A 23882-nucleotide genomic window follows, 5' to 3' on the forward strand; every position below is an offset into this window, starting at 1 on the left:
CAAAGTATCCCTGATTCCTGTACTCTTTTTATCTTTCTATTTCTCTGGCACAAAGCACACAAGTTTGCTTTTATTTAACTTTTTAAAAGCCAAGTTCAGAGTCTATTTTCAGAAGGATTTCCTATGCTCTTTAACACTCTTCCACATGCACATTAAGACTTTTCTGGTACGATTTTATACAAAACAATAAGAACTGCCCTATGAACTTCAACTGAATCTCTACCAGTAAAAAAGCAGCAATGCAGCCTTCCATAATTTCCCCTATTATTTGTGCTGTAAAACTCTGTTTGTTTTCCCTACTGTCCACACTGTACTCTGAGGTATGCAATTATTCTGATGCAATTCTTGTGACAGAGGTGTAAAATTCATTATTGTTTCCAAAGCAGGTTAGTTTGCATTTGCCTATTATCTCACAAAGTAGCTTAATGGAGATGAGAGCATTTATTAAAATACTCCCACCATCTGTAAACATCACTTTGTTCAGTTTCAAGGCCAAGAAATGCTTTGTGAAGTTGCCAAACTAGAACACCTTCACTTCATCTTTCTCCTTCCACCCATTCCTTCTGAATGCTGCCACAAGTAACAGTAAGTTTAGAGGGAAAAGCCCTGGCATGTTGTAGGTAGAGAAGATACTACATCAGACTTTATTCAATTTACATATAGTACAGGTAGAATGCAGTGGCCAAGGAGAGTAAAAATACCTCAGCTTGTCCATATTAGTTTCAAAAGGGAATTATATGACAAGGTTTAATAAAGAATCAAACTGAAATATTTTTGAGGACCTTCAAGATTTTTACAACAAATAACAGTAAAACAAAGTGTCATCAACTAAGACAAATTCTATACACTCATATTATCGTGTATTTCCAAACATCTGCCAAAGTTTTCAATCACTGGATCATAAGTATCAGACTTAACTAACCCAGTAACTCTGTAAGATGCTTATTTAAGAAGAGAAGACAAAAGTAGTTTTCCTCTCAGATTAAATGCAAAACAGTATCAGCTGTGATCTTTCTGAAGTGTGCTTCAGTATGGTCAGGAGTTAGTATGGCAACAGAGTTTAACAGAGGGTACTGCAGGGCAGAAATTTTAATAGGCAAATTCTTTTCATCTTCAATATATCTGCTAAAAGCTCAATATTTTTATTGAAAACACACAATTTAAGAAATGATAATATCCATCTAAGAGTTCTAAGGAGGAAAAAAGAAGACAAACCCTAGAATTTAGCCACGTAAACACCTTTTTTATGCAGGCACTGACAGCATTCAAGAGTCAGTAACATTACTATCTCAGTCATCCACTGCTAATGGAGTCAATACCACCTCTCCTCTCATATAACAGATTATGTACAACAACAGGCATCAGCAGCAAAGGCTCAGGATAGTGTCAAACAGGAGCACAACAGGTCAGGATGCTCTCAATGAATATTTTAAAGTTCTTTTGTAAGAAGCTGTTCCAAAAAGCTACTTTAAAGTACTGAAGAAAATGACACCGTGTGCAATTACTGCATTGATAATTCCTCTGTATTTTAAAATGCTTCAACTGCCTGCAGAATCACTGACATAATATTTATACCTAGAGCAATTCAGAAAAAAAACGTAGAGACTAGTGCTATTTAATTCAAGTAAAGCATGAGCTTGTCAGCTGAATTGGTCTCAGCAGACTATCCTATCCCCATAGACTACATAACCATGTCCTTTTCCTTTCATAATGGTACAAAGCCTTTGTAATAGAAAGTGTAAGGAAATTCCTTGCCATGAGAGGACTCTCATAGGGCTTTATACCTGACCCTACTCATTTCACTCTACTTTGCCTCAGCTTTTCCAGGCTAGGACAGAAAGCACATATTCCCTATAAAACTGATGGTTCAATCTCACACTGATATTAAAATCCAGTATCATCATCTAGAAATTCTTGTTTACTGCTGATGTTTTAACTTCTGTGGATCCTGGCTGTCTTTAACAGGCTCACAGGATTTAATGTCTCCTTAACAGTATCTAAAATAACTGTACTAGGGCCTTCCATTATCATATTTGCTACAGACAAAAGGGGTTACTGAATGCAAACGAAAGCAATCCTATGAAGGCTTGATTATGAAGAATGAACTATTTTGCAACAAAATGAGGATCCTGACAATTTGACTAATCAGCAACTGAGTAACACACTAATGAGCAAGATGTCTGTTTTCCATCAAAAACCTAGCAAGTATCTTCAAGATACACCAGTGGTAGTAGAAGGAAGAAGACACATGCACAAAGAAATGATCAAATACTGCTTTGAGAAACATTTGACTACAGTCAATAGAAATTGAGAAGATGCATGGGACAATACAAAAAAAAATTATTAAATATATACAGTGCTTCCTTTGGCTCTGAATTTAGGCTGCTGTGCTCCTTGCACTGTGTGATTGCAGGCATGCAACTACACTGGCTGCACACACTTGCCTGAATATAGGAAACCACACAACAACTCCACTGTCATCTCCAGTTCTCTTTCTCTGCAAGAGAATGAATTTGGTCCCTGGAAGAGCAACACTCATAGCCAGGCTCTGAAGCATTCATGAGTGAGCACTGGCAATACACAGAGTCCCAGGGGAGTACATAAACCCAAGTGCAATGATAGTGGGACAGTGACCTGTGGGAGAAGCACACCTTAAATGAACAGCCAGCATCTATCTGACCTATCTTACAGGTGTCCTCCCCTTATTAACAATAAAAGCCTGGCATTTCCAAAGTAAGCTTGACTTTTTGATTCTATCACAGTGTGATTGTTTGAAGCTAGACCAAAATTGCACTCCAGGCTCTTCCGATTTCCTCGTCCAAAGTCTAGTGCAGAGCAGTCTCTGTATCTGACACCTACAACTATTTATTGTACATCCATCATGCTGCTACAATGTGCACAGGCTGACTGTGCTTAAAGAACTTCTGTACAAAGAACTCCAAGGCAGAGATCTAACAGTACTATGCTGGGCTTGAGTCATAACCAAGATTTCAAGATATTCATGCAAATTTTTAATTTTGTTTTTAAACCAGCAGGTTACTTGTGCTAAGTGAGGCCAGTAGGTGTAGTCCTGAGTTCCCCTCAACGCTGCATATTCTAACCTATTAGTCCCAGTAATTAGGAGAAAAAGTCTTTGGCTTGAAACAGCTGGGCAGAGCAAAGCACACAAGCAGACCAAAGGCCAGGACAGTGAAAAGGAAGCTCCAAGAGAATCAACTACTACCATCCAAAATTCGTATGCTCAACTTGTCAGCTGTAAATTATTTATTTCCACGTGAAAAGATCTTTTTCTGAGAGAATAGTAATCATCAATCACAGGCAACAACAAGAAGTATCACCAAAAAGCCATACTGATTAGCAAATTGATTATGAAACATAAAACAATCTTATGACTGTAGCACCCTGAAACAGCTTGGCATAATCATTATTTTATCTCCACATGAGGTAATTTTATACCATAGCAGTGTATTTTCCCCCCATCTCAGGTGATTAGTATGCAAGAACTGAACAGTGGAATCTTTGCCAAGTCATTTGTATTTCTCCCATAAAAAAAAACACAAAAAAAACCCAAACAAAAATAAATATTTACAGAACCACTGTTAAATTATAAACAAAGAAAGCTTAAGTATGTAATTTGTAACCGGTTAAATGGATAAGCTGCCTACAAATAATACAGTTTATTTTATGAAGTAAATACACTTTTGTTACTGCTCTTGTTTCAATGTATTCGAGGCAGACTGCACTAGCAAAAGAACTCTTGTGCCCTGTGAACTGTCTTTCTAGGACAGCTGGTGGATTTCCCCCCCTTGGATTAATTACTGTGAGCCTCATCCAGAGTTTTTGGAATATTTGCAAATATGTCTCACAGAAGTAATGAAACACTTTTAGAGGGAAAATATACACTTGCACCTGATTGTTTGAATGTTTACACTCTGTCCACTTTCTGTGCAAACATTTGTCTCATTTAATTCAATATTTTCTAAAGGGCACTACTGCATAAAGTGGACATAATTAAGACAATGAACTTGCACAAAGAGAAAAAATACTTAAGAATTGAAAAAGCTGAACTAAACATGCTTTGCACACACATGAAATAACTAAAATTCTTCATACAAAGATATGGAAATATTTTAGAGATGTGCAGACCAAGAAAACCCCAACTACCAAACAACAAACATGATATTTTCACCTCTATAGTAGGCCTTAGTTATTGCATCGAATTCCTCTTGACCTGCAGTGTCCCATAACATTAGCCTGACATCTTCACCATTAACTCTGAAATAAACAAGACAGTTTTGTGATCAGTACAGTAATAGGAACAAATCAAAGCAAATGTCATGGAAACACTTCTGTTTCTACACTGTAAGAGTAATCCAAATAAAATGTAACTGGATTTAATCATAATGTAACTTGTTATTAATATTCATTCGCCTTCACAGCATACTATGGCAATAGTCCCTCAACTACATTATATATTCTTTACAGACAATCTATATTACATTTTCATCTTCCTTTCCTCTTCTTCCTCTACATTTCCCTCTACAATGAAAAATAAGATAGGTATCAAAACAAAACTTAGGTGCCTGAAGAATGGTGCTTTTGCCTTTTTCATCAGCTTGCAGAATTTATAGAATTTTCTTACTTCTCATTATCAGAAGATTTTCCACTTTACCAAACATAATAGGGTGTTACCTGCTTATACTGCATAAAGACACTAAGTAATTTTTTTCTATATTGGCTAACAAAATTGTGTAATTCTTTTATCATAAGCAGTTTCACTTCTTCACAATAAATCACAAAAAAAAAAATCAACTGGTGGTAGAATACAAAGCAAACTTGTCAAAGAGCCTGGTATGGCAGATATTCCAGATTTTATTCATAATTTTAAATTTTGGATGGAGAATAAAGGACTTTATCCAACTTTATAACTTTAGCCCACAGCGCAAGAGAGAAAACAACTCCTTTTAGTGTGCTTCAAAAACAGCAGGCCTTGTTTTCCAAGCCTTTGTAAATTTCAGGATTACAACAGAAAAAAGAAATAGAGAGAGAGGTAAAAATCAATAGTATGTCATCTGTTTAATACATACTGGATCTGTCTTTCCAGGAAATCTACACCAATAGTTTTCTTGTAGTCTTTTGTAAAAATCCCTTTGCAATATCGCTGAATCATACTGGACTTTCCAACAGCTCCATTTCCTACTACTACCACCTTGATGGCCACCTCCATATCTTCTTCCAACATCCTTGCGTCTCAGGTGACTCTCTGGTTTATTCAGGAAACTACTGATTCTGTCAACAAAGTAAATAGCTATTATGTTCATAAAAATGCTGTGAATAGAAAGCAAGAGGCAAGATGATCACACAGATTAGGGTGCATATAGATAGTACAGTTTATTTCTATCTTTGTCACAGATTGCTTAAGTGACCTCAGGCAAGTTATTTAACTAGCTTTCTAACTGAAAATTTATAAAAATTGGAAGTAGAGAATAATTTATTTGGCTTAATGTAAAGATATTTCACTGATGTTTTGGTGGCTTTTTTTCTTAATGAGAAAGAAATGGAGGCACTGAATTACAAAACCACAGAATCATTAATGTTGCAAAAGACCTCAAAGATCAGCAGGTCCAATCATTAACCCAACACTGCCAAGTGCTAAACCACGTCCCTAAGTGCCACTTGCACACATCTTTTAAGTACCTCCAGGGATGGTGATGCTGCCCCACTGCCCCAGGCAGCCTGTCCCAATGTTTGATAACCATTTCAGCGAAGAATTTTTTCTAATATCCAACCTAAAACTCCCCTGGGACAACTTGAGGCCATTTCCTCTTGTCTATCGCTTGTTACTTGCAGATGAGACCAACCCCCACCTTGCTACAACCTCCTTTCAGGCAACTGTAGAAAGCAATAAGGTTTCCCCTGAGCCTCCTCTTCTCCAAGCTAAATCACCCAGCTCCCTCAGTCATCCCTCATGGGACTTGTGTTCTAGACCCTTCACTGCCCTCGTCTGGACATCCACCAGCCCCTCAGTTTCTCTCTTACAGTGAGGGGCCCAGAGCTGCACACAGGATTTTGAAGTGTGGCTTCACCAGTGCTGAGTACAGGGGGACAATCCCTGCCCTGGTCCTGCTGACCACTCTATTGCTGATGCAGGCCAGGATGTCACTTCTTGGCCACCTGGGCTCACAGCTGGCTCATGATCAGCTGCTGCTGCCCAGCACCCCCTGGTCTTTTCCCACTGGGCCCCACTGCAGCCACTCTGCCCCCAGTCTGTTGCTCTGCATGGGGTTGGTGTGACTCAAGTGCAGGAGCTGGCACTTGGCCATCCAACCTGTCCAAATACCTCTGCAGAGCTTTCCTGCCCTTCAGCAGACCAACACTCCCACCCACCTTGGTGTCACCCGCAAACTGACTGAGGGTGAACACGATCCCTTCACCAAGATCATGGGTAAAGTTATGAAACAGGACTGGCACAAACGCTAAGCCCTGGGGAACACCACTAACAACCAGCTGCTAGATGGATTTAAATTACTCACCACCACTCTCTGGACCTCCATCCCTCAAATTCATGCCTCCTCCAAACTTTTCTCTAGGGAGCCTGGTTTTATCCCTTTTCTCCTTCACATCTAGTCTAAAACTACTCCAGTGAGTCCTACTAACTCTTGTAAAAGCAGTTTCCTCCTTCAAAACAGATGTACCCCATCTATTGCCAGCAAGCATGATTGTCGTGTAGACTGACCCACCACCAAAAAACCAAAATTCTGCCTGTAACACCAATTTCTTCCTATTTAATTCCCTGCGATTGGAAGGCCAGAAGAGAACACTGCTTGTGTTCCTGCTCCCTTAACCAGTTGTTCCAAGGCTCTGAAGTCTCTCTTGACAACCCTCGGACTTGCTACAACTTTACCACTGCCCACATAATAAAAACTAAGTTTGCCCCACGCCCTGCCGCGTCGGGATATCATCACAGTAACATTCTGCAGCGGCAAACTTCCTCCCAAGGATCAGATCACGCTCCTTTCGAAGGAGAGGAAAATACTCCGGTTTTCAAGGGTCTGCCCATCACCACACTCACACCCCTGCTGGCAGAGCGCGGCTGCCCGATCCCTTCGCTCGGCTGGCTCAGACAGATGATGTTTCCTGCCTGCATTAGCCTACACCCGGCTGCCCGGAGCTCGGCAAGCCCCGCTAGCACCGGGAAGCCGGATGGCCATTTTGGGCGAGAACAGAGGCAGCCACCCATGGGTCTCCGCACAGGGATCCATCCCACCGGCACCTCCCGGCCCTGCCCGAGGGGCCACGCCGAGGGCGGAGGCTCGGCCGCCCGGCCCCTGCCGCGGCCCCGGCCCCGCTCCCGCCAGCCCGGGGCGCCCCGGCTCCGATCCCCGCCCGCCCGCGGCCCCTCTCACCAACCCCTCACGGAGCGGGCGGGCGGCGCTCCCTCCGAGGGCACGGCGGTGCAGGGAAGAGGAGACGGAGGGGAGGCGAGAGGAAACCGCTCGCTGGGCCGACCCAACCCGGACGCACATCCCGGCTCCCCCGCCCGGAAGCGCCGTCAGGACCGGGGGCGCCGCTCGGGGAGGCGCCTGCCCGCTGCCCCCGCCCCCGCGGCGGACCCGCTGTGAGGGCTGCCCGGGAGCCGCGCCCGGCGCCTGGGCTGCCGTCGTTGTGCGCCCGAGTCGGGCTTGAGGCGAGGGAGAAGTTGCTTTAGGGGTTTTCGTCTGGGTTCCTGAGGAAAAATCCGGACAAGGGTGATCTTTTCCTTGCCTACGGGTGCCTTCGTTCCTGGTCCACTCCCTATACGTCGGCATTCCTCACCTCATCCTCCATGGAAAACAAACCCGTGTGATCAGCCGCGGGTTTTCCTTAGGCTACCACAGAAGGCAGCTGCCTTTCTGTGTGTAGCTGCCTTTCTGTGTGTAGCACCTTTTTTTTTTTTTAAACCAAGACGTGCCCATCACCTTGGTACGTGGTCTGCTAGCTCCCAGGCTGTACATTAAACAGCATAAGTTTTGGCACAGCGATAGAGGTGGTAGTCTTAAATTCTGAATATTTAACCTTTCTTAACCCCTTATGTTCGTTTTTTGGCTGGTTGCTTTCCTGTGTTAAACTGAAAGAAGTCCACTGCTTTAAATCCCCTTCCCATATTGCAGAGCACATCCCTGGCTGGGGTGATTCCTCTTAGTGCCCCCAGCCCTCCTGCTACTCAAAGATGGCCAAGTAACACTCAGATATTGCCAAGTGTGGTTAATGGAGTCTGCCTTCCACAACAGAGACCTCTCTGTGCCTGTCCCGTGCTTCCCAAGACAACAGCTTTGCTCTAGAGTCAGTTAGGTCGCTAAATAAATACTTTTTGGATTGGAACATTGTGCAGTTACATCCCAAAGGAATAGTAGGATTTTATGCATGGCTTCTGTTTTGAAATTTATGTTCATTTTGTTAATGCTTATAGTCTCAGAATCTGTGTGATGCCAGGGCTTCCTTGTTCTAAAAGGCCTTGAATCGGAGACCCCTCACATTAAGAGAAATTTGTTACCTGCCTAATACCAAAGTAATATATTAGAAGCGTGCCTCATTATACTTCCCTGTTTTCACCATGGGAGACATTGGGGGTGTGGCTGGGATTCATGTCACCTAAAGCCTACGTTGTAAGCACTTCTGTGCTACGGTTCACCTTCAGAATCAGGAAAAGAAAACATACGCATGTGAATCCCTGTAGCTAGGCAGGTAATATATCTGCCTGCTTGCCATGTCTGTGCTACTTGAGACATTTTTCAGGCACTAGAATAATTCATAACTGTTACATTAGTAAAAGTGGGAAAATCAGTTTTGTGTACAATGAGTCATGTCCAAACTATTGTTGAAGCAAGCTAATGTCTTATGTAAGACTGATATAAAACATACTTGTTTTAAACATAATCTATTAGATAGAAGGTGTACATTTACTGTATTGAGTGGTCAACATCTCTGCATCCTTACTTATTTTTGGAAGCATTAGTTCTCCACATTATAAGTCTTGCATTCTGATGGTTGTCTTTGCAGGCACTTGCTGATGGAAAGCAGTTTAAATGTGGAACACCACGTTATGGGCATTTATCCCAGACACCTTTGTAAGTATATTTACAAAACCTAACAGAATCTGTTCTATGAAAATGGAACCTTTCTTACTGCCCTCTTTACACAAACATCAGTAAAACTGTTTAAGTAGAAATGAAGATGGCAGAAAAAGATGCTCTTCAAGAGTGAAGCCAGATATTTTGCATTTGAGCAATCAGAAAACTCTGATACATAATTGTCAAGAAAACCATGACAAGGATAATAGGTGAATTTGCTTTGAAATCTATAGAATTTTCCTTTCCTTCTCACAAAATGAAACTGAATAAATCTGCTGCAAACAAAACCTTGTATTTGATTTAAGCACAGACAAATGTGCTTAAATCAAATACAAGGTTTTGTTTGCAGCAGTGCCAATTTTTTTACCTTACTGAGTAAAAAACCATGTTAAAATACACTCTTGATATATTTATAAAAGGCTACAGTTTCTTCACTCCTTCCTTCCTCCTTTATTTTCTTCTTATTTCCCTCCCTTCTTCATTTATGGCTGCCAGTATAAAAGTCCTTTCTACACTCTGCCTCAGCACTTTCTAGTGAAGGTCTCATTTTCTCTGAAATTCCCTTAAAACTATTCATTAGAACAAGTCTTCACACTTTTAGAAATGTTGGTCCCTTTACCTATTGGGCTTAATTACAGCTTCAGGTTATGACGTCCCTTCCTCTCAGTTTGTTCTGTTCAATTCGCTGTTGTTTATGCTTTTTGGGCTTGAGGCTGTAACAGCTGTCCTTGGTTCTGGAAGAGGATTGTTTTGTCTAACTACTCTGTGAAGAGAACTTACTAACACTCTATGTGAAGTTCAGAACCACACACTAATGCAGTACAGAATCTAAAATATGAAGATAAATCTTAAGGCATCATTTCCTCCCTGTAGTGGCTTGACAAGGCCTTTACCTTGTCAAGTCTCTATTCTAAATGTCTACTAATAATAGGTATTTAATAACACATAAGTATCTAACAACAAAAAATATCTAACAGTAAATATCTAATAATAGATAAATATCTAACAATAGTAACTAACTATAAGAATGATAAATGTGATAAATATCTAACACTAGTAATGTCTTGCACAGTTGGGTATCATGCAAAGAATAATAATTATTATTAACAGTTCTTTAGGCACAGAAGAGGAATTATTTAAAATATTTTTGTCTGCATCAGTCTCTTTTTACAGTTGTTTCAGGAGCAGAAGCTTTCTTAACTGTGGAGTAGTGATTCCAGGAGTAGTGAACTCTGGAGTGGTTTGCCAGCAACTTTGACTGCAGTCAGGGTGGTCAGCAGGATTAGGAATGGTCCTCTCCACTTGCCTTGTAGAGGAGCACTGGCCCACCACTTAACATAGACAGTATTGTGACTCAGTTTCCCTTCTAAAGTATTTTACACAGAATATGCTGCTCCAGTATCTACCAAAAATTCAGTGTCACCTTTCCCCAGCTTAGTCATAATCGAAGTCTATGCTGAGGGAGTAGCCTTAGGTCCCCATCACTCTGAACTTGAACCACTTGAGGTTTGTACTACTGGGAGTTTGGTGTAGGAAGGACATTTTGTTTCACTGTTTTTGTGAGCCAGCGAAAGCTTCCTGAATATAAGGAAAGCCCCATATCTCTCTCGAGGAAGACACCAAGGCTATCACCATGACAACATGATGAAAGAGAGAAAATTAAAGATTCGGACTTTAGTTGGCTCACAGAATGACGCGGGTCTTTGTTCACCTACTGAAAACTTTGTTTCTTCCTTATGACCAATGGGTGATGTTTGTATCTGTTAAGTAAATGTAAATATCTTGAAAAACTATAAAGGCAACATGTTGCTATAAAAAATGCCTCTTATACACCCTTCTGATGGAGTCTGGGTGCTTTGCACCATGTCGCGTTCTATAGCCACATCTCGTGGCCGCCTGCTCTGATTGCAATTGGACTGTAAAAAAGGAAAGAAAAAAAGAGAAAAAGTTGAAGGGTACCCTAAAAATGAGTGAAGGCAGCAAGGATGCTGTGGAGGTCTGGAGGTAATTCAGACATCTGATTCAAGGTGAGCGACTGGGAAAAATAATGGGAAATAATTTATCAAATGAGGAAAAGACTGTTTTGTCCAGGTGAAAAGTTTTACTGAAAAGGAAAAATTTTCAAGCTTCTGATTATGCTCTTCGTAGTTTACTGATATGGTGTAAATCACAGGATTTTGAAGCTGATGCCGACACTGCCTTCAGTGTCTGGGCATGGAAAAAATTTGGGAAGAGACTATGAGAAGTGATATCTAAGGGGGATAAGATGGTTGTTGATTTGGCTACTATCTGGAGACTGTTATATGAGGCATTGAAGGAATGGAAAGCAGAACGAGATAGAGGGGAGGAATTGGAGGAACAGGAATTAGAGCAAGAAACTGAAGCAGAGGAACAGGAAAGATGCTGAGCCTGTCATGTATCTCCCCCTGAGGAGTCTGCTGCAGTTGCTGTAGAGGTTTCCCCAGGGTTTGCTATCGTGAGAATCAAACGGCAGGCTAAGACTGTTCCTCGGTATCCATCTCCAAAAGACTATATTAAACCTGTGTATACTTCGCCTGCTCAGCAGTTAGTTGAGCTGAGTACTAAACCAAAGTATCTTACGCCTGCGCAGCAATTAGCCAAAATGAAGTTACACAAGAAGCGAAGTCAAAAACAGGCTGGGTCATCGGCCCTTCTGTCTCTCCCTGGGCCGTTTGCTCCCCCCTCACCCTCCCACGGATCGGCGGCTCCTCCCTTACCCATCCCTCGGTCGGCTGCTCCTCCCCCACCCTCCCGTGGTTCAGCTGCTCCCTCCCCCGCTTTCCCTTGAGCCATCCGCCCCCTCCTCTGCCCTCCTTCGAGTCGTCTGCCTCCTCTCCATGTTCCCTTGAGCCGTCCACCCCTCCTCTGCCCCCTTTCGAGTGGTCTGCCTCCGCTCCACCCTCAGATGAGCCGTCTGCCCCCCCCCCCAAACTGTTTGAACAAATGCAATCTTTAACATTGTGTCCTTTGTCTAGTGATAGTTCTGACGATGAACTGCCTGTTATAAGTACATCTAAAAAGATGCAGGAATCTGTTTCTGTTAGATCTCATAGCAGATCCAGGCCTGCTGTTTCTTGGACTCTGCCTCCCTGCCAGGTGGCTGTGACTCCTCGACACCCTTTGCAATTTTCAGAGCATGTGACAATGAAAGCAGCTGAAGTGGGAGATTGGAATTTGTTAGAGAAAATAGGTCCAACTAAAAGAATGGAGATGGCTGCTGCTGCTTCTGGTGGGCCTGTGGCTTTTCCTGTTTTCAAAGCTGCTCCTAATTCAGGACAACAAGACAGCCATCAGGTTTTTGCATGGAGGGTTGTGCAGGATCTCCAGTCAAAAGTAGATCAGTATGGTGTTAACTCTTTGCAGGTGATGCAAGTGATTCATGTTCTAAATGCTGATGTACTTGTGCCTTATGATATTATTCACCTTGCTACGATTCTGTTTCAGCTAGTGCAGTATGGTGTGTTTCAAGCTACCTGGAAATAAATGGTTGAAAGGAGAACATTGAACAATATGCAGTTACCTCAGCACAATCCACGTCATGCTGTGGGAGTTGATGCCTTGCTGGGCAACGGACCCTTCTCTAACCCAGATTTGCAGGCAAGATGGGACCCCCTGGTTCTGGCACAGGCCCAGCAGCTGGGTATGACTGCCTTGCTTAAAACAATGGAGATGGCAGCTCCTAAACCATCCAGCAAGGGGTGAAGGAACCTTTTCTGCAGTTTGTGGAAAGGGTTGCTGCAACCCTTGAGAAGCAAGTAGAAGATGATAAATTGAGGCAAATTTTATGCAGAGAGCTAGCACAGGACAATGCAAACAGTGATTACAGGAGAATTATTGACTCTTTACCAAGAGATCCCTCGCTGTCTGGTCTTGTAGTTGCTTGCTCAAAGGTTGGTTCGGTTGAGCATGAAATGGCTGCTTTGGCAACAGTCATGAAGTCCTCACCCAGATGTTCTGCTTGTGAAGAATCAGGGCATGTGAAGACACAATGCCCTCAAACTGCTGGATGATGTGTACACTCTAGTTGGTTTGGTTATTGCCCCAGAGAAAGTTCAAAGAGAGATGCCTTGGAAATATTTGGGGTTGATAATCACCAATACACAAATTGTGCCTCAACCTTTAAAATTGGACATTGAAATTATAACTGCTGCTGATGTACAGAAATTGGTTGGTGTAATAGGTTGGCTTAGGCCATACTTGGGGATAACTAATCATCAGCTGCAACCTTTGTTTGACTTACTGTCAGGGATTACTTCCTCTACTGATGAGAGACATTTGACCACTGCAGCAAACAAAGGCTGTAGAAGAAGTTGAATTGGCCTTGACATCTAAATTTGCTACCTGGATAGATGTTTCTGTTGATGTGCAATTATTTCTTTTGAGAGATGATGAAATACCATGCAGATTGTTGTGTCAATGGAATGATAAATGGAAAGACAAATTGCATATTTTGGAATGGATATTTCTATTTTTCAGGTCCCAAAAAACAGCTCCAGGTCTGTAGATGAGCTTTTTGCAGACATCATGATCAAAGGTTGCAGACGCTGCCATGAAATCTTAGGCTGTGATCCTGTAACTATTGTCATACCGGTACAACAATGGTATTTTGAGTGGTGCTTTCAAAACAATAATGAGCTGCAATCTGCTTTATCTTCCTTTACAGGTCAAATGGCATTGTAGGAGTGTGTCCCCTAATGACAGAGTGGCAAAGCTAGCCTTTGTCCCCCCCAAAAAGGAAAGAAGCCGAGAAGTTTCTCTCAAAGATGAGGTGACAAGCCACCTCATAGGACCTCAGAGACTCCACCAAAAACTCTGGGTCATCTAATTGGATAGAAGCCAAAAAGTGACACCTAGCCCATCAGGTAGAAAAGAGGAGAACAAAAGAACTAAGAGGCTTTTGTGAAGGTGTTTATACCAGAGGCAGACCTCTGTACCTGGCTCGAGTTTTCTGTTTGTTATTTTGCCTTTTATTAAACCTTTTTGTTTCTAACACTGCAGCAGAAGCCATCCTGCTTATTATTTGCCTCCAAAGGTAATAGCTAAGCTATCCCTGGGTGTGTTAGGTTCCCTTTTGAGAGTTCATAAGACCTGGCCCAAGAAAAAGAACCTAGCATAGCATATCATTTACCTTCTCATCCTATTTTGAATTTCACTAAGAGGATTCCTTTTCAGGGGAAACAACTTTGCTCTTCTGTGCCAGTGGAAGGTGCAGCAGTTTTTACAGATGGATCAGGAGTACCTGGAAAAGCTGCTGTAGCCTCGAAGAAGGATGACTGCTGGGAATATGAAGTAATGGTTCAACAAGGGTCTCTTCATTTAATTGAACTTTGTGCCATACTTTTGGCCTTTACCTTATTTCCTAGTTCTGTAAAAATATATATATATATAGTTACTGATTCTTTATGTTTATGTTGCTAATTTAGTGAAACAGTTGAATCAAGCTGTGTTGTATAATGTAAAGGAGAAACCATTATTTGTTATGTTGTTGAAATTGTGGACTGTTTTTCATAATCGAAAGCATTCTTATTTTATTATGTGTATTTGTAGCCATACATCGTTACCTGGATTCTTTGTTGAAGGTAACACCTATGTGGATTCCCTCGTGGCTGCCTCTGCAGTAAAAACGGTGCCTAATGTGTTACAGCATGCTGTTTGTCTCACCAGTTTTTTCATCAGGGTGCCCAGGCACTATGGCAGCATTTTAAATTATCACATAGTGAGACAACGTAAATTATTTCTTCTTGCCCTGATTGATATGTCTCATGTTTTGCAATATTATGGTACTAATCCTAGAGGCTTACTTCCTTTGCAAGAAAGGCAAACAGATGTTACAAAAATGACTGAATTTGGCCGTCTGAAGTTCCTGTCACAATTGACACCTTTTCTCATGCCATGCTTGCCTCAGTGTTGGCAGGTGAATCAGCTCGGGATGTTATTTGTCATTTTTGCCACGCCTTTTCCATCTTAGGCGTTCCATCACATGTAAAGACGGATAACGCCCGGCGTATGTTTCAAAGAAATTGCAAGTGTTTTTCATGCCTGGGGTGTTGTTCATTCTACTGGTATTCCTCATGCTTCAACAGGCCAAGCAATTATTGAACGTGCTCATAGTGTGTTGAAGTGCCAGGTACAAAAACAAAAAGGGGGAATGCAGAGGGAGTTGCCTCAAGTAAGATTAGACAAAGCCTCTATGTCTTAAACTTTTTGCGTCGTTTACCTGACTTACTCTTGTCCTATATTCTATTCTCTTATATTCTATCATTTTTTGTCTTTGAATTCAAAACAGCCAAACTTGCAGAATGGTATTAAGGTATGGGTAAAAGATTTAATCATGGGAAAGTGGACTAGCCCAAGGGAATTAATAAAATAGGGAAGAGGATATGCGTGTGTTTTAACAAAAAATGGCCCTCGTTGGGGCTCTGCCCATTGTGGTAAACCTTATTTGGAGCACACAGGAAAGGACAGGGTGGGTGGTTCTACAGATGGAAGCATGGACCTTCAAGGAATGTGTGGTAAAGATGGTAATTCGAGACAGTGTAAAGGGAGTTATAGGCTTATGCTGAAAATCCAAGATTTAAGTTAGTGGATGTTAGTTTTGTTTCTTTTCCTTGAATTCTCTTACATAGAGGTTGGTAGTACTGAGAAATGTGTCTTGTACCATTTCCTTTTGCAGGGCACCAACACTCCCAAAAATAAGGGAATTTGATGTACCTAAGGGAGAAATGTTGGCTTTTCATAGGGGTTGAATTAGTAGCTGAAGTCCACAATTTGAGCAACTAGGTTGCTTGCCCATTATGATAGCAGCAACCAGTTGTAAAGTTAAGTGGATGCTACTTGGTTCTAAGTGGTGACTAGGCAGATGACTTGGTCTCTGACTCTGTGTGGGAGAAAGTTATTTGACTAGAGGTGAAGGTGTCATTCTGCTACAAATGTGTAATCCGGAAATTGTGAGGTCTATTATGGTATTTGAAGATCTATTTTTTATGTGCCTTGTTTGTACATGAATGTTAAGATTGTGAGGGTGCGTGTTGTGGTGTTGGTAGAAGTTGGTTATCTGTAAGTGAATGAAGAAGGATCCTCTGTCTGCTTGGATTTTTGCAAGGGCCTTGGATTTTTGCAGAAATCCTTAGCAGTTGTGTTTGCGGGTCAAATACAAAAAGGGGGAATTGTAGGAAAGACATTCTGTGCTGTTCTTGTGAGCCAGTGAAAGCTTCCTGAAGATAAGGAAAGCCTCGTATCTCTCTCAAGGAAGGTACCAAGGCTATCACCATGACAACGTGAAGAAAGAAAGAAAGTCAAAAGATACGGACTTTAGTTGGCTCCCAGAGTGAAGTGGCTTCTTTTCACTTATTGAGAGTTTTGTTTCTTTTTTATGACCAATGGCAGTGTATGTGTTTGTTAAGCAAATGTAAATATCCTGTAAAACTATAAAGGCAACATGTTGCTTTAATAAATAGCCTACAGCCTTCTGATTTGAGTCTTGGTGCTTGTGCCGTGTCACGCTTTATAGCGACAATGTGCCATTATATTTTTATCTACTCCCTTCTTGGTAGTGCATATTCAAAAAAACCCTCAACAACAAGTTAAGAGAGCTAGATGTAGTGAATTCAGGCCCTGTCCAGCTGCCATATGACTAGAATCCAAGGTTTCCCTGGTGCAGATTTGAGTGCTTAAAAATTTGACCTCTATACAAAAGATCTCTGAAGGCAGTAAATTTTTTTAATCCTGCATAAATCATGACTATTTAAAATAGGAATTAGGTTTGGTGCTTAAAGCCATTAAAATAGACCCATGCAAGGAAATATTTTAAGTACCCCTCTTTCCTTGTCATTTGGGCTTGCCTGGTTCAACCATCACACTGTGATAGCTGCTGCCCATCTGGAAAGGGGACTGTTGCTCTCAGTAAAGCTCTGGGTCATTTAATATATAAGATTAGACTAACAATAAAGTTTGTTTGTGACCTCAGTCTTAGAAAAGTTTGGATAGAAAAAGATGAAGGATGGAGGCCCAAGAGAAACCTTGCACACCCAGCCCTATGCAGCTGCTTACTCACACCCTACCAGTGAGATGGGGGAGAGAATCAGAAGAGCAAAAGTGAAAAAACTCATGAGTTGAGATAAAGTCAGTTTAACAGGGAAAGCAAAAGCCACACACATAAGCAAAGCAAAACAAGGAATTCATTGATCACTTCCCATGGAGAGGCACGTGTTCAGCCATCTCCAGGAAAGCACATGTGACTTGGGAAGACAGATGCCATGACCCTGAATGTCCCCCTTCTCTTTCTTCCCCCAGCTTTATATGCTGAGTGTGGCCCCATATGGTATGGACCCCTTTGGTCAGTTGGGGTCAGCTGTTCCAGCTGTGTTCCATCCCAGCTCCTAGCACACCTCAGCCTCTTGCTGGCCAGGCACTAGGAGAAGCAGAAAACTCCTCGTTCTGCAAGTGCTGCTCCACAACAACAAAAAACATGTCTGTGTTATCAACCCTGTGTTCAGCAGAAATCCAAAACACAACCCCATATTAACTACTGTGAAAAAACCTATGCCAGCCAGAACCAGGACAACACATTACTGTAAATCCCAGGAGAGCTCATCAGGTATTTTCCAAAATGCTTGTTGGAGTCAGCTATATAACTTAAACTTTCAAAGAAAAATAGATATTGATAAAATTTATATCAGCTAAAATGCCACTGAAAGTAGGAGGAAATTACTGCATAGCTGTCCTCTTTAAGGCACAGTAACCAGGCAAAGCAGTGCAGCTTGCCTTGCACAAGAAGGTTGTCTACAGCTCCTGTCAGCAGAGTGATTGACTTTCCCCGCCAGTGGCTCTGTTGAAATTGATACAGGTCATGCTTCACTTCTGAGCTGCACTGTGAATCTCTGAACTCCTGCTAAATAAGCAGACCAGGGCTTCAGAGGTAGCAGTGACTAATATGTGGAAACTCACCAGTGACTGACTTCTAAAAATAATTTGGGCTGAAAAAAATAATCCCACTCAGATATCAGTTGGGTTATAAACTGTATTTAGCCAAGCATATGGTTATTTTGCTAGATTAGAGATATGATTTCTTTATTTTGAAAAGGTGAAGGTTTGTACTTGAGGCTATTATCAAATCCAAATTTCAAGTCTATTACTCTTAACAGTACTGTTCATCTGGGGATACATTGTGCTTCCTAACTGTTTCTAAGTCCACAGCTATCAGAAAGTGAAAAGTACCTGTTCTTTGAGCCCGAGTTGTATTCTGAGACCCACCCTATCATACTAAACCCTTTCTTCTGACACAGCATCCATTACAAAAGGTGTCTGTCCCATAGGAGCCCAGCCATAAAATAAAAGCCTTGTATTTGTTCCACCCTGCATTCCACACATTCTCACTCCCAGAATGTCCTGAGACTTGATTTTCTTAAGGATTACTTTTCAAGATTTCCTCTTCCTGGAAAGGCTAATGGAACTCATGGATTCCTAGTGGAAGCTAAGAAGGGACCCAGCATTGACACCTATTCCTCCAAGTGTGGTCCCACCAGTGCTGAGTAGAGGGGAAAGATTACTGCCCCTAGCTATGGCAGCATTCCTGCATCCCAGCTCAGGATAACAGTAGTCACCTTTGCGGCATGGACACATTGCTGGCCATGATGAACCTCATGTCCACCAGGACACTGAGGTAATTTTATCCAAAGGTAATTTTATCTGCTTCTCATTACAGAATCACAGAATGTTTTGAGTTGGAAGGGACCCACAGGATCATTGAGCCCAGCTCATAAGCGAATGGCCCATACAGGTAGTGAACCCACAACCTTGGTGTTATCAGCACCATGCTCTCACAACTGAGCTAATCTTAAGAGTCTGGTGCGTGGGGTTGTTCTTCTCCCAGTACAGGACTTTGCAGGGCTTTCTCTTTTTTGAATTTCATAAGGTTCCTGTCATAAGAAACATTGAAATAAAATAAATTTCTTATAAACAAGAAACAATTTAGATAATGAAATATTACAGATGAAGGATGTATTTGTTGTATTTCTGTATTCCTAGAACAGAGCACCTAAGCCTAAGTCATTCCTGATAAATATTTGTCTTAGTTTTAATAAGCTCTAGTAATGAAAACTTGGCAATTTCTCCCAGGAACTTCTTCACCCTGAGAAGGTTTTTCCTGATGTCTACCCTGAAATTTTCCTTCATGATGGTTTTTGAAAATCATCAGGCACCACTCTCCCCTACCAGTCTTCCCTTTACTAAGGTAAAAAATCCCACTTTATTATATACTTTTGATTTTGGATCTTTGATTTTACTCATTGTAACACTCTCCAATTTCTGTGTATCCCTCTTAAATGTGATAATCAGTTGCAAAACCATATTTACAGCTTCCCTCACTTGTGGTCTGGGCTTTTAGTGATGATGGCTGCTACTGAAATTCCACACTCCAACCCCTCACCTCCAAAAAAAAAAAACCATGAAAGAAACTGAAATACCTTGACCTGAACAGCCATGCAGAGGACTTACTGTGCTTACCAACTTAATTTTATTTTAAACGTAGCAACACAAAAGACCAAGACCTGGGCTTTGATTTGGAGAGGAAAATTTCAAGTTTTCTTCCTATATGTGAAACAATATGTCTCAGCTGTGGTGGTGCATCCCTCCTCCTCCCAAGGCTGTTCTGTGACCTTAGGAATTCTTATTAAGCCTCCATCTTGATTAATGACTCTTGGGCACTTAAGCTCCCCTTGAGCCTATCAGAAACACTGTCTGTTCCCAGGAACTTCTGTCACCTTAGAAACGTCTGTTTTCTAACAGATAGCCTTGGAACATTTTTCTGTCTGAATCATAGCCCAAGTGGAGCAATATTATTGTTAATGAGGAAAGTTCAGTACTTACCATCTTGGATAGTTTGCAGCCAGGATGGTGATGGACAGATGATTACAGCCAAACCTTTGGTCAGCCTATAAACTGCAGTCCTGAGTGAGGCTCTTCGAGTTTCCTGGGCTGCAGCATCTGAGTGGGATGCTTCTCAGAGCTTGCCAACTCTCAAGCTCAAGATAATTGGAAGATCATTACTGAAAGCTGATGATGGAGCCTGGACTAGTAACACCCATTCCCAATTATTTTTATTATTTGAGGTATTTCACCAAACTTGAGGAGAATTTTTAACAGATGCCTTTGTATGTAATTGATGTAATTACCTTACCACAAGTGTAGTGTGAATGTTGCCATCTCTGATTTGTAGTTAAGCTACTGCTGTGATTATTGTAAATCCTATTGTATCATTCATTGTTAAATTAGTCAATTATTAAGGGTTGTTAAACCCTTTAGATGTAAGCTGTTGACCAAGTCTGAGGTGAAGTTTGGACTCAACAACACCTAGGCTCCATCAGGAGTTTAGAAAGTAAGGGGTCAACTCTGAGCCTTATGTCTCAGTGAAAGGATCTCCCTTATTCCCTTGCCCTTTTGTGACCCTGGTCTCCAAACAAATTTATCCTAATACAATTTTACTTTGTGTACTTCATCCATGTAATAAGTAATAGAGTGAAACTTGCCAAGTTTTAAGTCATGCTTTTGCACATTTATATTACACATGATTTTGCTAATACCTTTGATAGTGATTTTGCTAATACCTTTGATAGCGATTCTTTAGGTGACCTAAACACTCATTCACATCAACTAACTGTGATTTCAAGCTGTGTCTATGTAATGCCATTTCTTTGTGGTCCATCTGCAGAGAACTTCATATGTACACTGCATAAAAGCAGAGGTGGGCATCAATTTTAAATCTGCCATTTTGACTACCTCTGTATTCAGCAGAAAGAAGGAGGACTCCTAGAGAGTGTAAGTTTCACAAATACACTGGAGATCTTTTGCTCTCTGAGACCATGCTCTCTCTGCAGTAAACAATGAGGCAGGCAAGTAAATTAGGTTTAAATTAGACTTAGCCTTTAGGTGGTTAAATTGGCTGAGTGAATGTAATTAGCAACAATATTCTGTTGTGGAAATTCTTGTTACTAATGCAAAAAAATATTAATGCAGAAGATGACCTCATGAAATATTATCCTGCTGACTGCTTTGTCAGTGTAACTGAACAAAAATGCTTGTAAAAACAAAATAGACATGGCTGTGGGCTATCTACTCAAGAAACTGTACACACATGTTGCAACTGGTGACCTATGGTGAATTTGCTGAAAATGTCAAGGGTCAAATAGCTGCAGTATAAACAAATGGAGTGGTAGAATTGACTGGTTTTACAGAGATTAAAACAGCATGTTTGCTTCAAAAAATATTAAAAAAAAATTTTGCTTAGAAAAAATATTTGTTTCAATCAGGTATCTGCAACACAGACCCATAAAGGTGCAATTTCTCCCAATTTACATAGACATCACCAATGTTTGATACAGCACATAATCTATGGGTTTGATTGTTCTGTAAGGACTGAGGTTAAGAGTCTAGTAGGTTTCAGCAATAAGCACACATCAGTTGTTATGGACCCTGTTTTGAGTTGGATTGTTTGGTCCTGTTGTCCATATCCCATGATCTACACAAGCATGACATGTCCAGCTTACAGGTATTAAACAAATGCTTACTGCCTCACAAAGTCAGCTTGGATTTAATGACCTCTGAGGTTAAGGATATACTCACTGCTCCAGATATGGTACCCAAGGTTGTTGTTGCTCAGCCATCAGTCACGATGGGGAGGGCAGGCTGTCCCATGGCTCCCTGCAATGGATGCCCAGGGCTGCTGAGCAGCCACCTACCACCATCTCCACTGACATTTATGGCACTGGTGACATGACCAAGAAGCTCCTAAATAGTCTCTGGGCCAAGGAGCCTTCCCCTCTGTTTTAATTTATGATTATATACCTTCTTGTGCCAGTGTTTTCCATCCTGGATCCTTGAGCTGCTAATAATCCTGGCTCACCATACCTAGAATATTTATTTTCCTTTCCTCTGTATGGATTCACAACTTATTTTCTGCAATCTGAACAGAGGCTGTGCAGCTGTGGTGCCAGAGGATCCTTGATGCAGAGATTGCTAAAGCCCCGGGGATAGGGGAAGTGTGCAGCAGAGTACAGAGACAGGCTTCACTAAACAGGATATACTTTATTGAGGTGATGGAAGAGAGTGAAGTTGGAAAGGGCATTAGATGCCATTCTTCAGGGCATGAACCGGCTAAACAGTAAACTTGGGAAGAATCTGTCCTTATACATCAGTTCTTCCATGACTGCTTGCCTCATGGGTTTTGTGGAAATTTCCTTTGCAGCATCTGGAACCAATCACTGTCAAAATCAGACCACATTAAGTAGGTGCTTGGGCTGCTCCTGTATTTGCAGCTTCTGCACTTTGTGCAGATGCAGATATCTGTATGAGACGACAATCCACCTGTGCTCTGCATTGCCCTGATGTTAGTGAGCAGACAAGGGTAGAAAGTGATTGTAAAAGAGGGACCAATGGCTTTTAATCTTTTTTGTCAAGTCATTCAGTATTTCATTTGTCAACATCACAGATGGAAAACAACCCCCTTTTCCTTCATTTGTAGAGGGATATCTATCTCTTCTCATATTTATATACATTCTTATATAACTGATGTCCTTGGTGATGGCGGCAGTGAAAGAATTTTGGCACTTTAATCCAATGTCCTAGTTATGGGGTAGTGCATGGTGCTCCTCTTGCTTGCTTTAGATTTATTTCTGTACCAAGGCTCTGTCTTGTGACTGATTATCAGTCTCCTTAGTGCTGGTTGGAGTTATTTTTTGTCTTTTCTATGTATTATGTTGACTTTGCTTTTAGAGCTTGTCTCTCTTGCATTTGAAAAATAGACAAAACTGATTTCTCTCCTAAAACACCACATAGCTCAAACATTTTTTAAAAGAAAACTGTGAAGATGACATGTTTTGTTACTTAGAAAAATAACTCAGTCATTAAATGCTTTCTTTCATGTGTGAATTGGTAGTAGTTAAATCTGCCTTCAAGGTAAAATAATTACAGCGATGCAAAAAAGTTGCTTATGAGAAGCTTGAATTGAGTAACCCTGGCTCACATCTAGGGAACTCCCTTATTTCTCATTTAGAGAATTTCAGAACCCTTTGATCCTCTTTATTTTTACGTGACTTCTCACTTTCCTCTTTGCGTCACTACAATCAGAAGATATTATTTATTATTTTCATATTAATATAATAGCAATGAAGGAAATGCCTTCATGAAAATCAGGAAATACTTTTGCTATGAAACCTGGAAAATTCAAGGCTAACACATACAGGTACTGCTAAAGACTAAAATTCCCGTGTACTTTTCTATTTCCTTGAGCACTGCCAGCAGATCAGCAACTATTCTCAGATAGCTGGGACATCTGGATATCTTGCATGAAACTGCTAAAGAGTTGTGGATAGGCAAATTAAGGAAATTAGTAAGATGAACTTTTCAGAAGTTCTGTAGAACTGAATTCTGATAATCACAATTCTTAAGGACCTTACAATAAACTACCTTCTCTAAGACATAAAAGAGAAATGAGAAAGAAATATAATGACAAAAAGTGTTATTTTTCATCAGAAACAATGTGCTGTGATTTGCAAGATAAGCACCATATTAGCTTGCCAGCATTGTTCCCATTGCACATGACATTTTGTGGTGAAGACAGGAACTCTATTTGAGTGGCAAATGCTGTCTATGTAGCTGATCTCTGCTGGCTGCCTTTTCAGGCTGTTGTGAACACAACAGCAGCAGCAGAGTTTTGTTTGGGTTGGCAGCTGGTAATGGTACATTTCAATTAATCTA

General features: G+C 41.2%; 1 protein-coding gene and 1 long non-coding RNA gene across 10 annotated transcripts in view; one reads left to right on the top strand and one right to left on the bottom strand.

The window, feature by feature from the left end:
* Positions 1–23882, bottom strand: part of RAB23 (RAB23, member RAS oncogene family) — a 41497-nt gene that overhangs the window by 9510 nt on the left and 8105 nt on the right. For 3 of the 7 annotated variants that reach the window (XR_010358236.1, XR_010358237.1, XM_064412253.1), the window contains exons 1-2: positions 7411–7814; positions 4190–4275 (exon numbers count right to left, since the gene is read on the bottom strand). Coding sequence is in view for 5 of the 7 variants with exons in the window: in XM_064412253.1 (XP_064268323.1) it covers positions 4190–4275; positions 7411–7808 (484 nt within the window). In the remaining 2 variants the exon portion in view is untranslated. Of the gene's footprint in view, positions 1–4189; positions 4276–5087; positions 5290–6533; positions 7381–7406; positions 7815–23882 lie in introns of those variants that run through there. The other 4 variants (XM_064412254.1, XM_064412255.1, XM_064412257.1 and 1 more) reach the window with 4 other exon arrangements.
* On the top strand, positions 7634–16608 carry LOC135296204 (uncharacterized). Of its 3 annotated transcripts, none has more exons than XR_010358240.1 (3): positions 7634–7962; positions 9040–9107; positions 10271–16608. It is a non-coding gene; the product is annotated as an uncharacterized LOC135296204 (long non-coding RNA). The 3 variants fall into 3 exon arrangements; XR_010358241.1 differs by having other exon boundaries at positions 10284–16608; XR_010358242.1 differs by having other exon boundaries at positions 12576–16608.

Source organism: Passer domesticus, chromosome 3 (genome assembly GCF_036417665.1).
Source record: "Passer domesticus isolate bPasDom1 chromosome 3, bPasDom1.hap1, whole genome shotgun sequence".
In the NCBI taxonomy this organism is placed as follows: Eukaryota; Metazoa; Chordata; class Aves; order Passeriformes; family Passeridae; genus Passer; species Passer domesticus.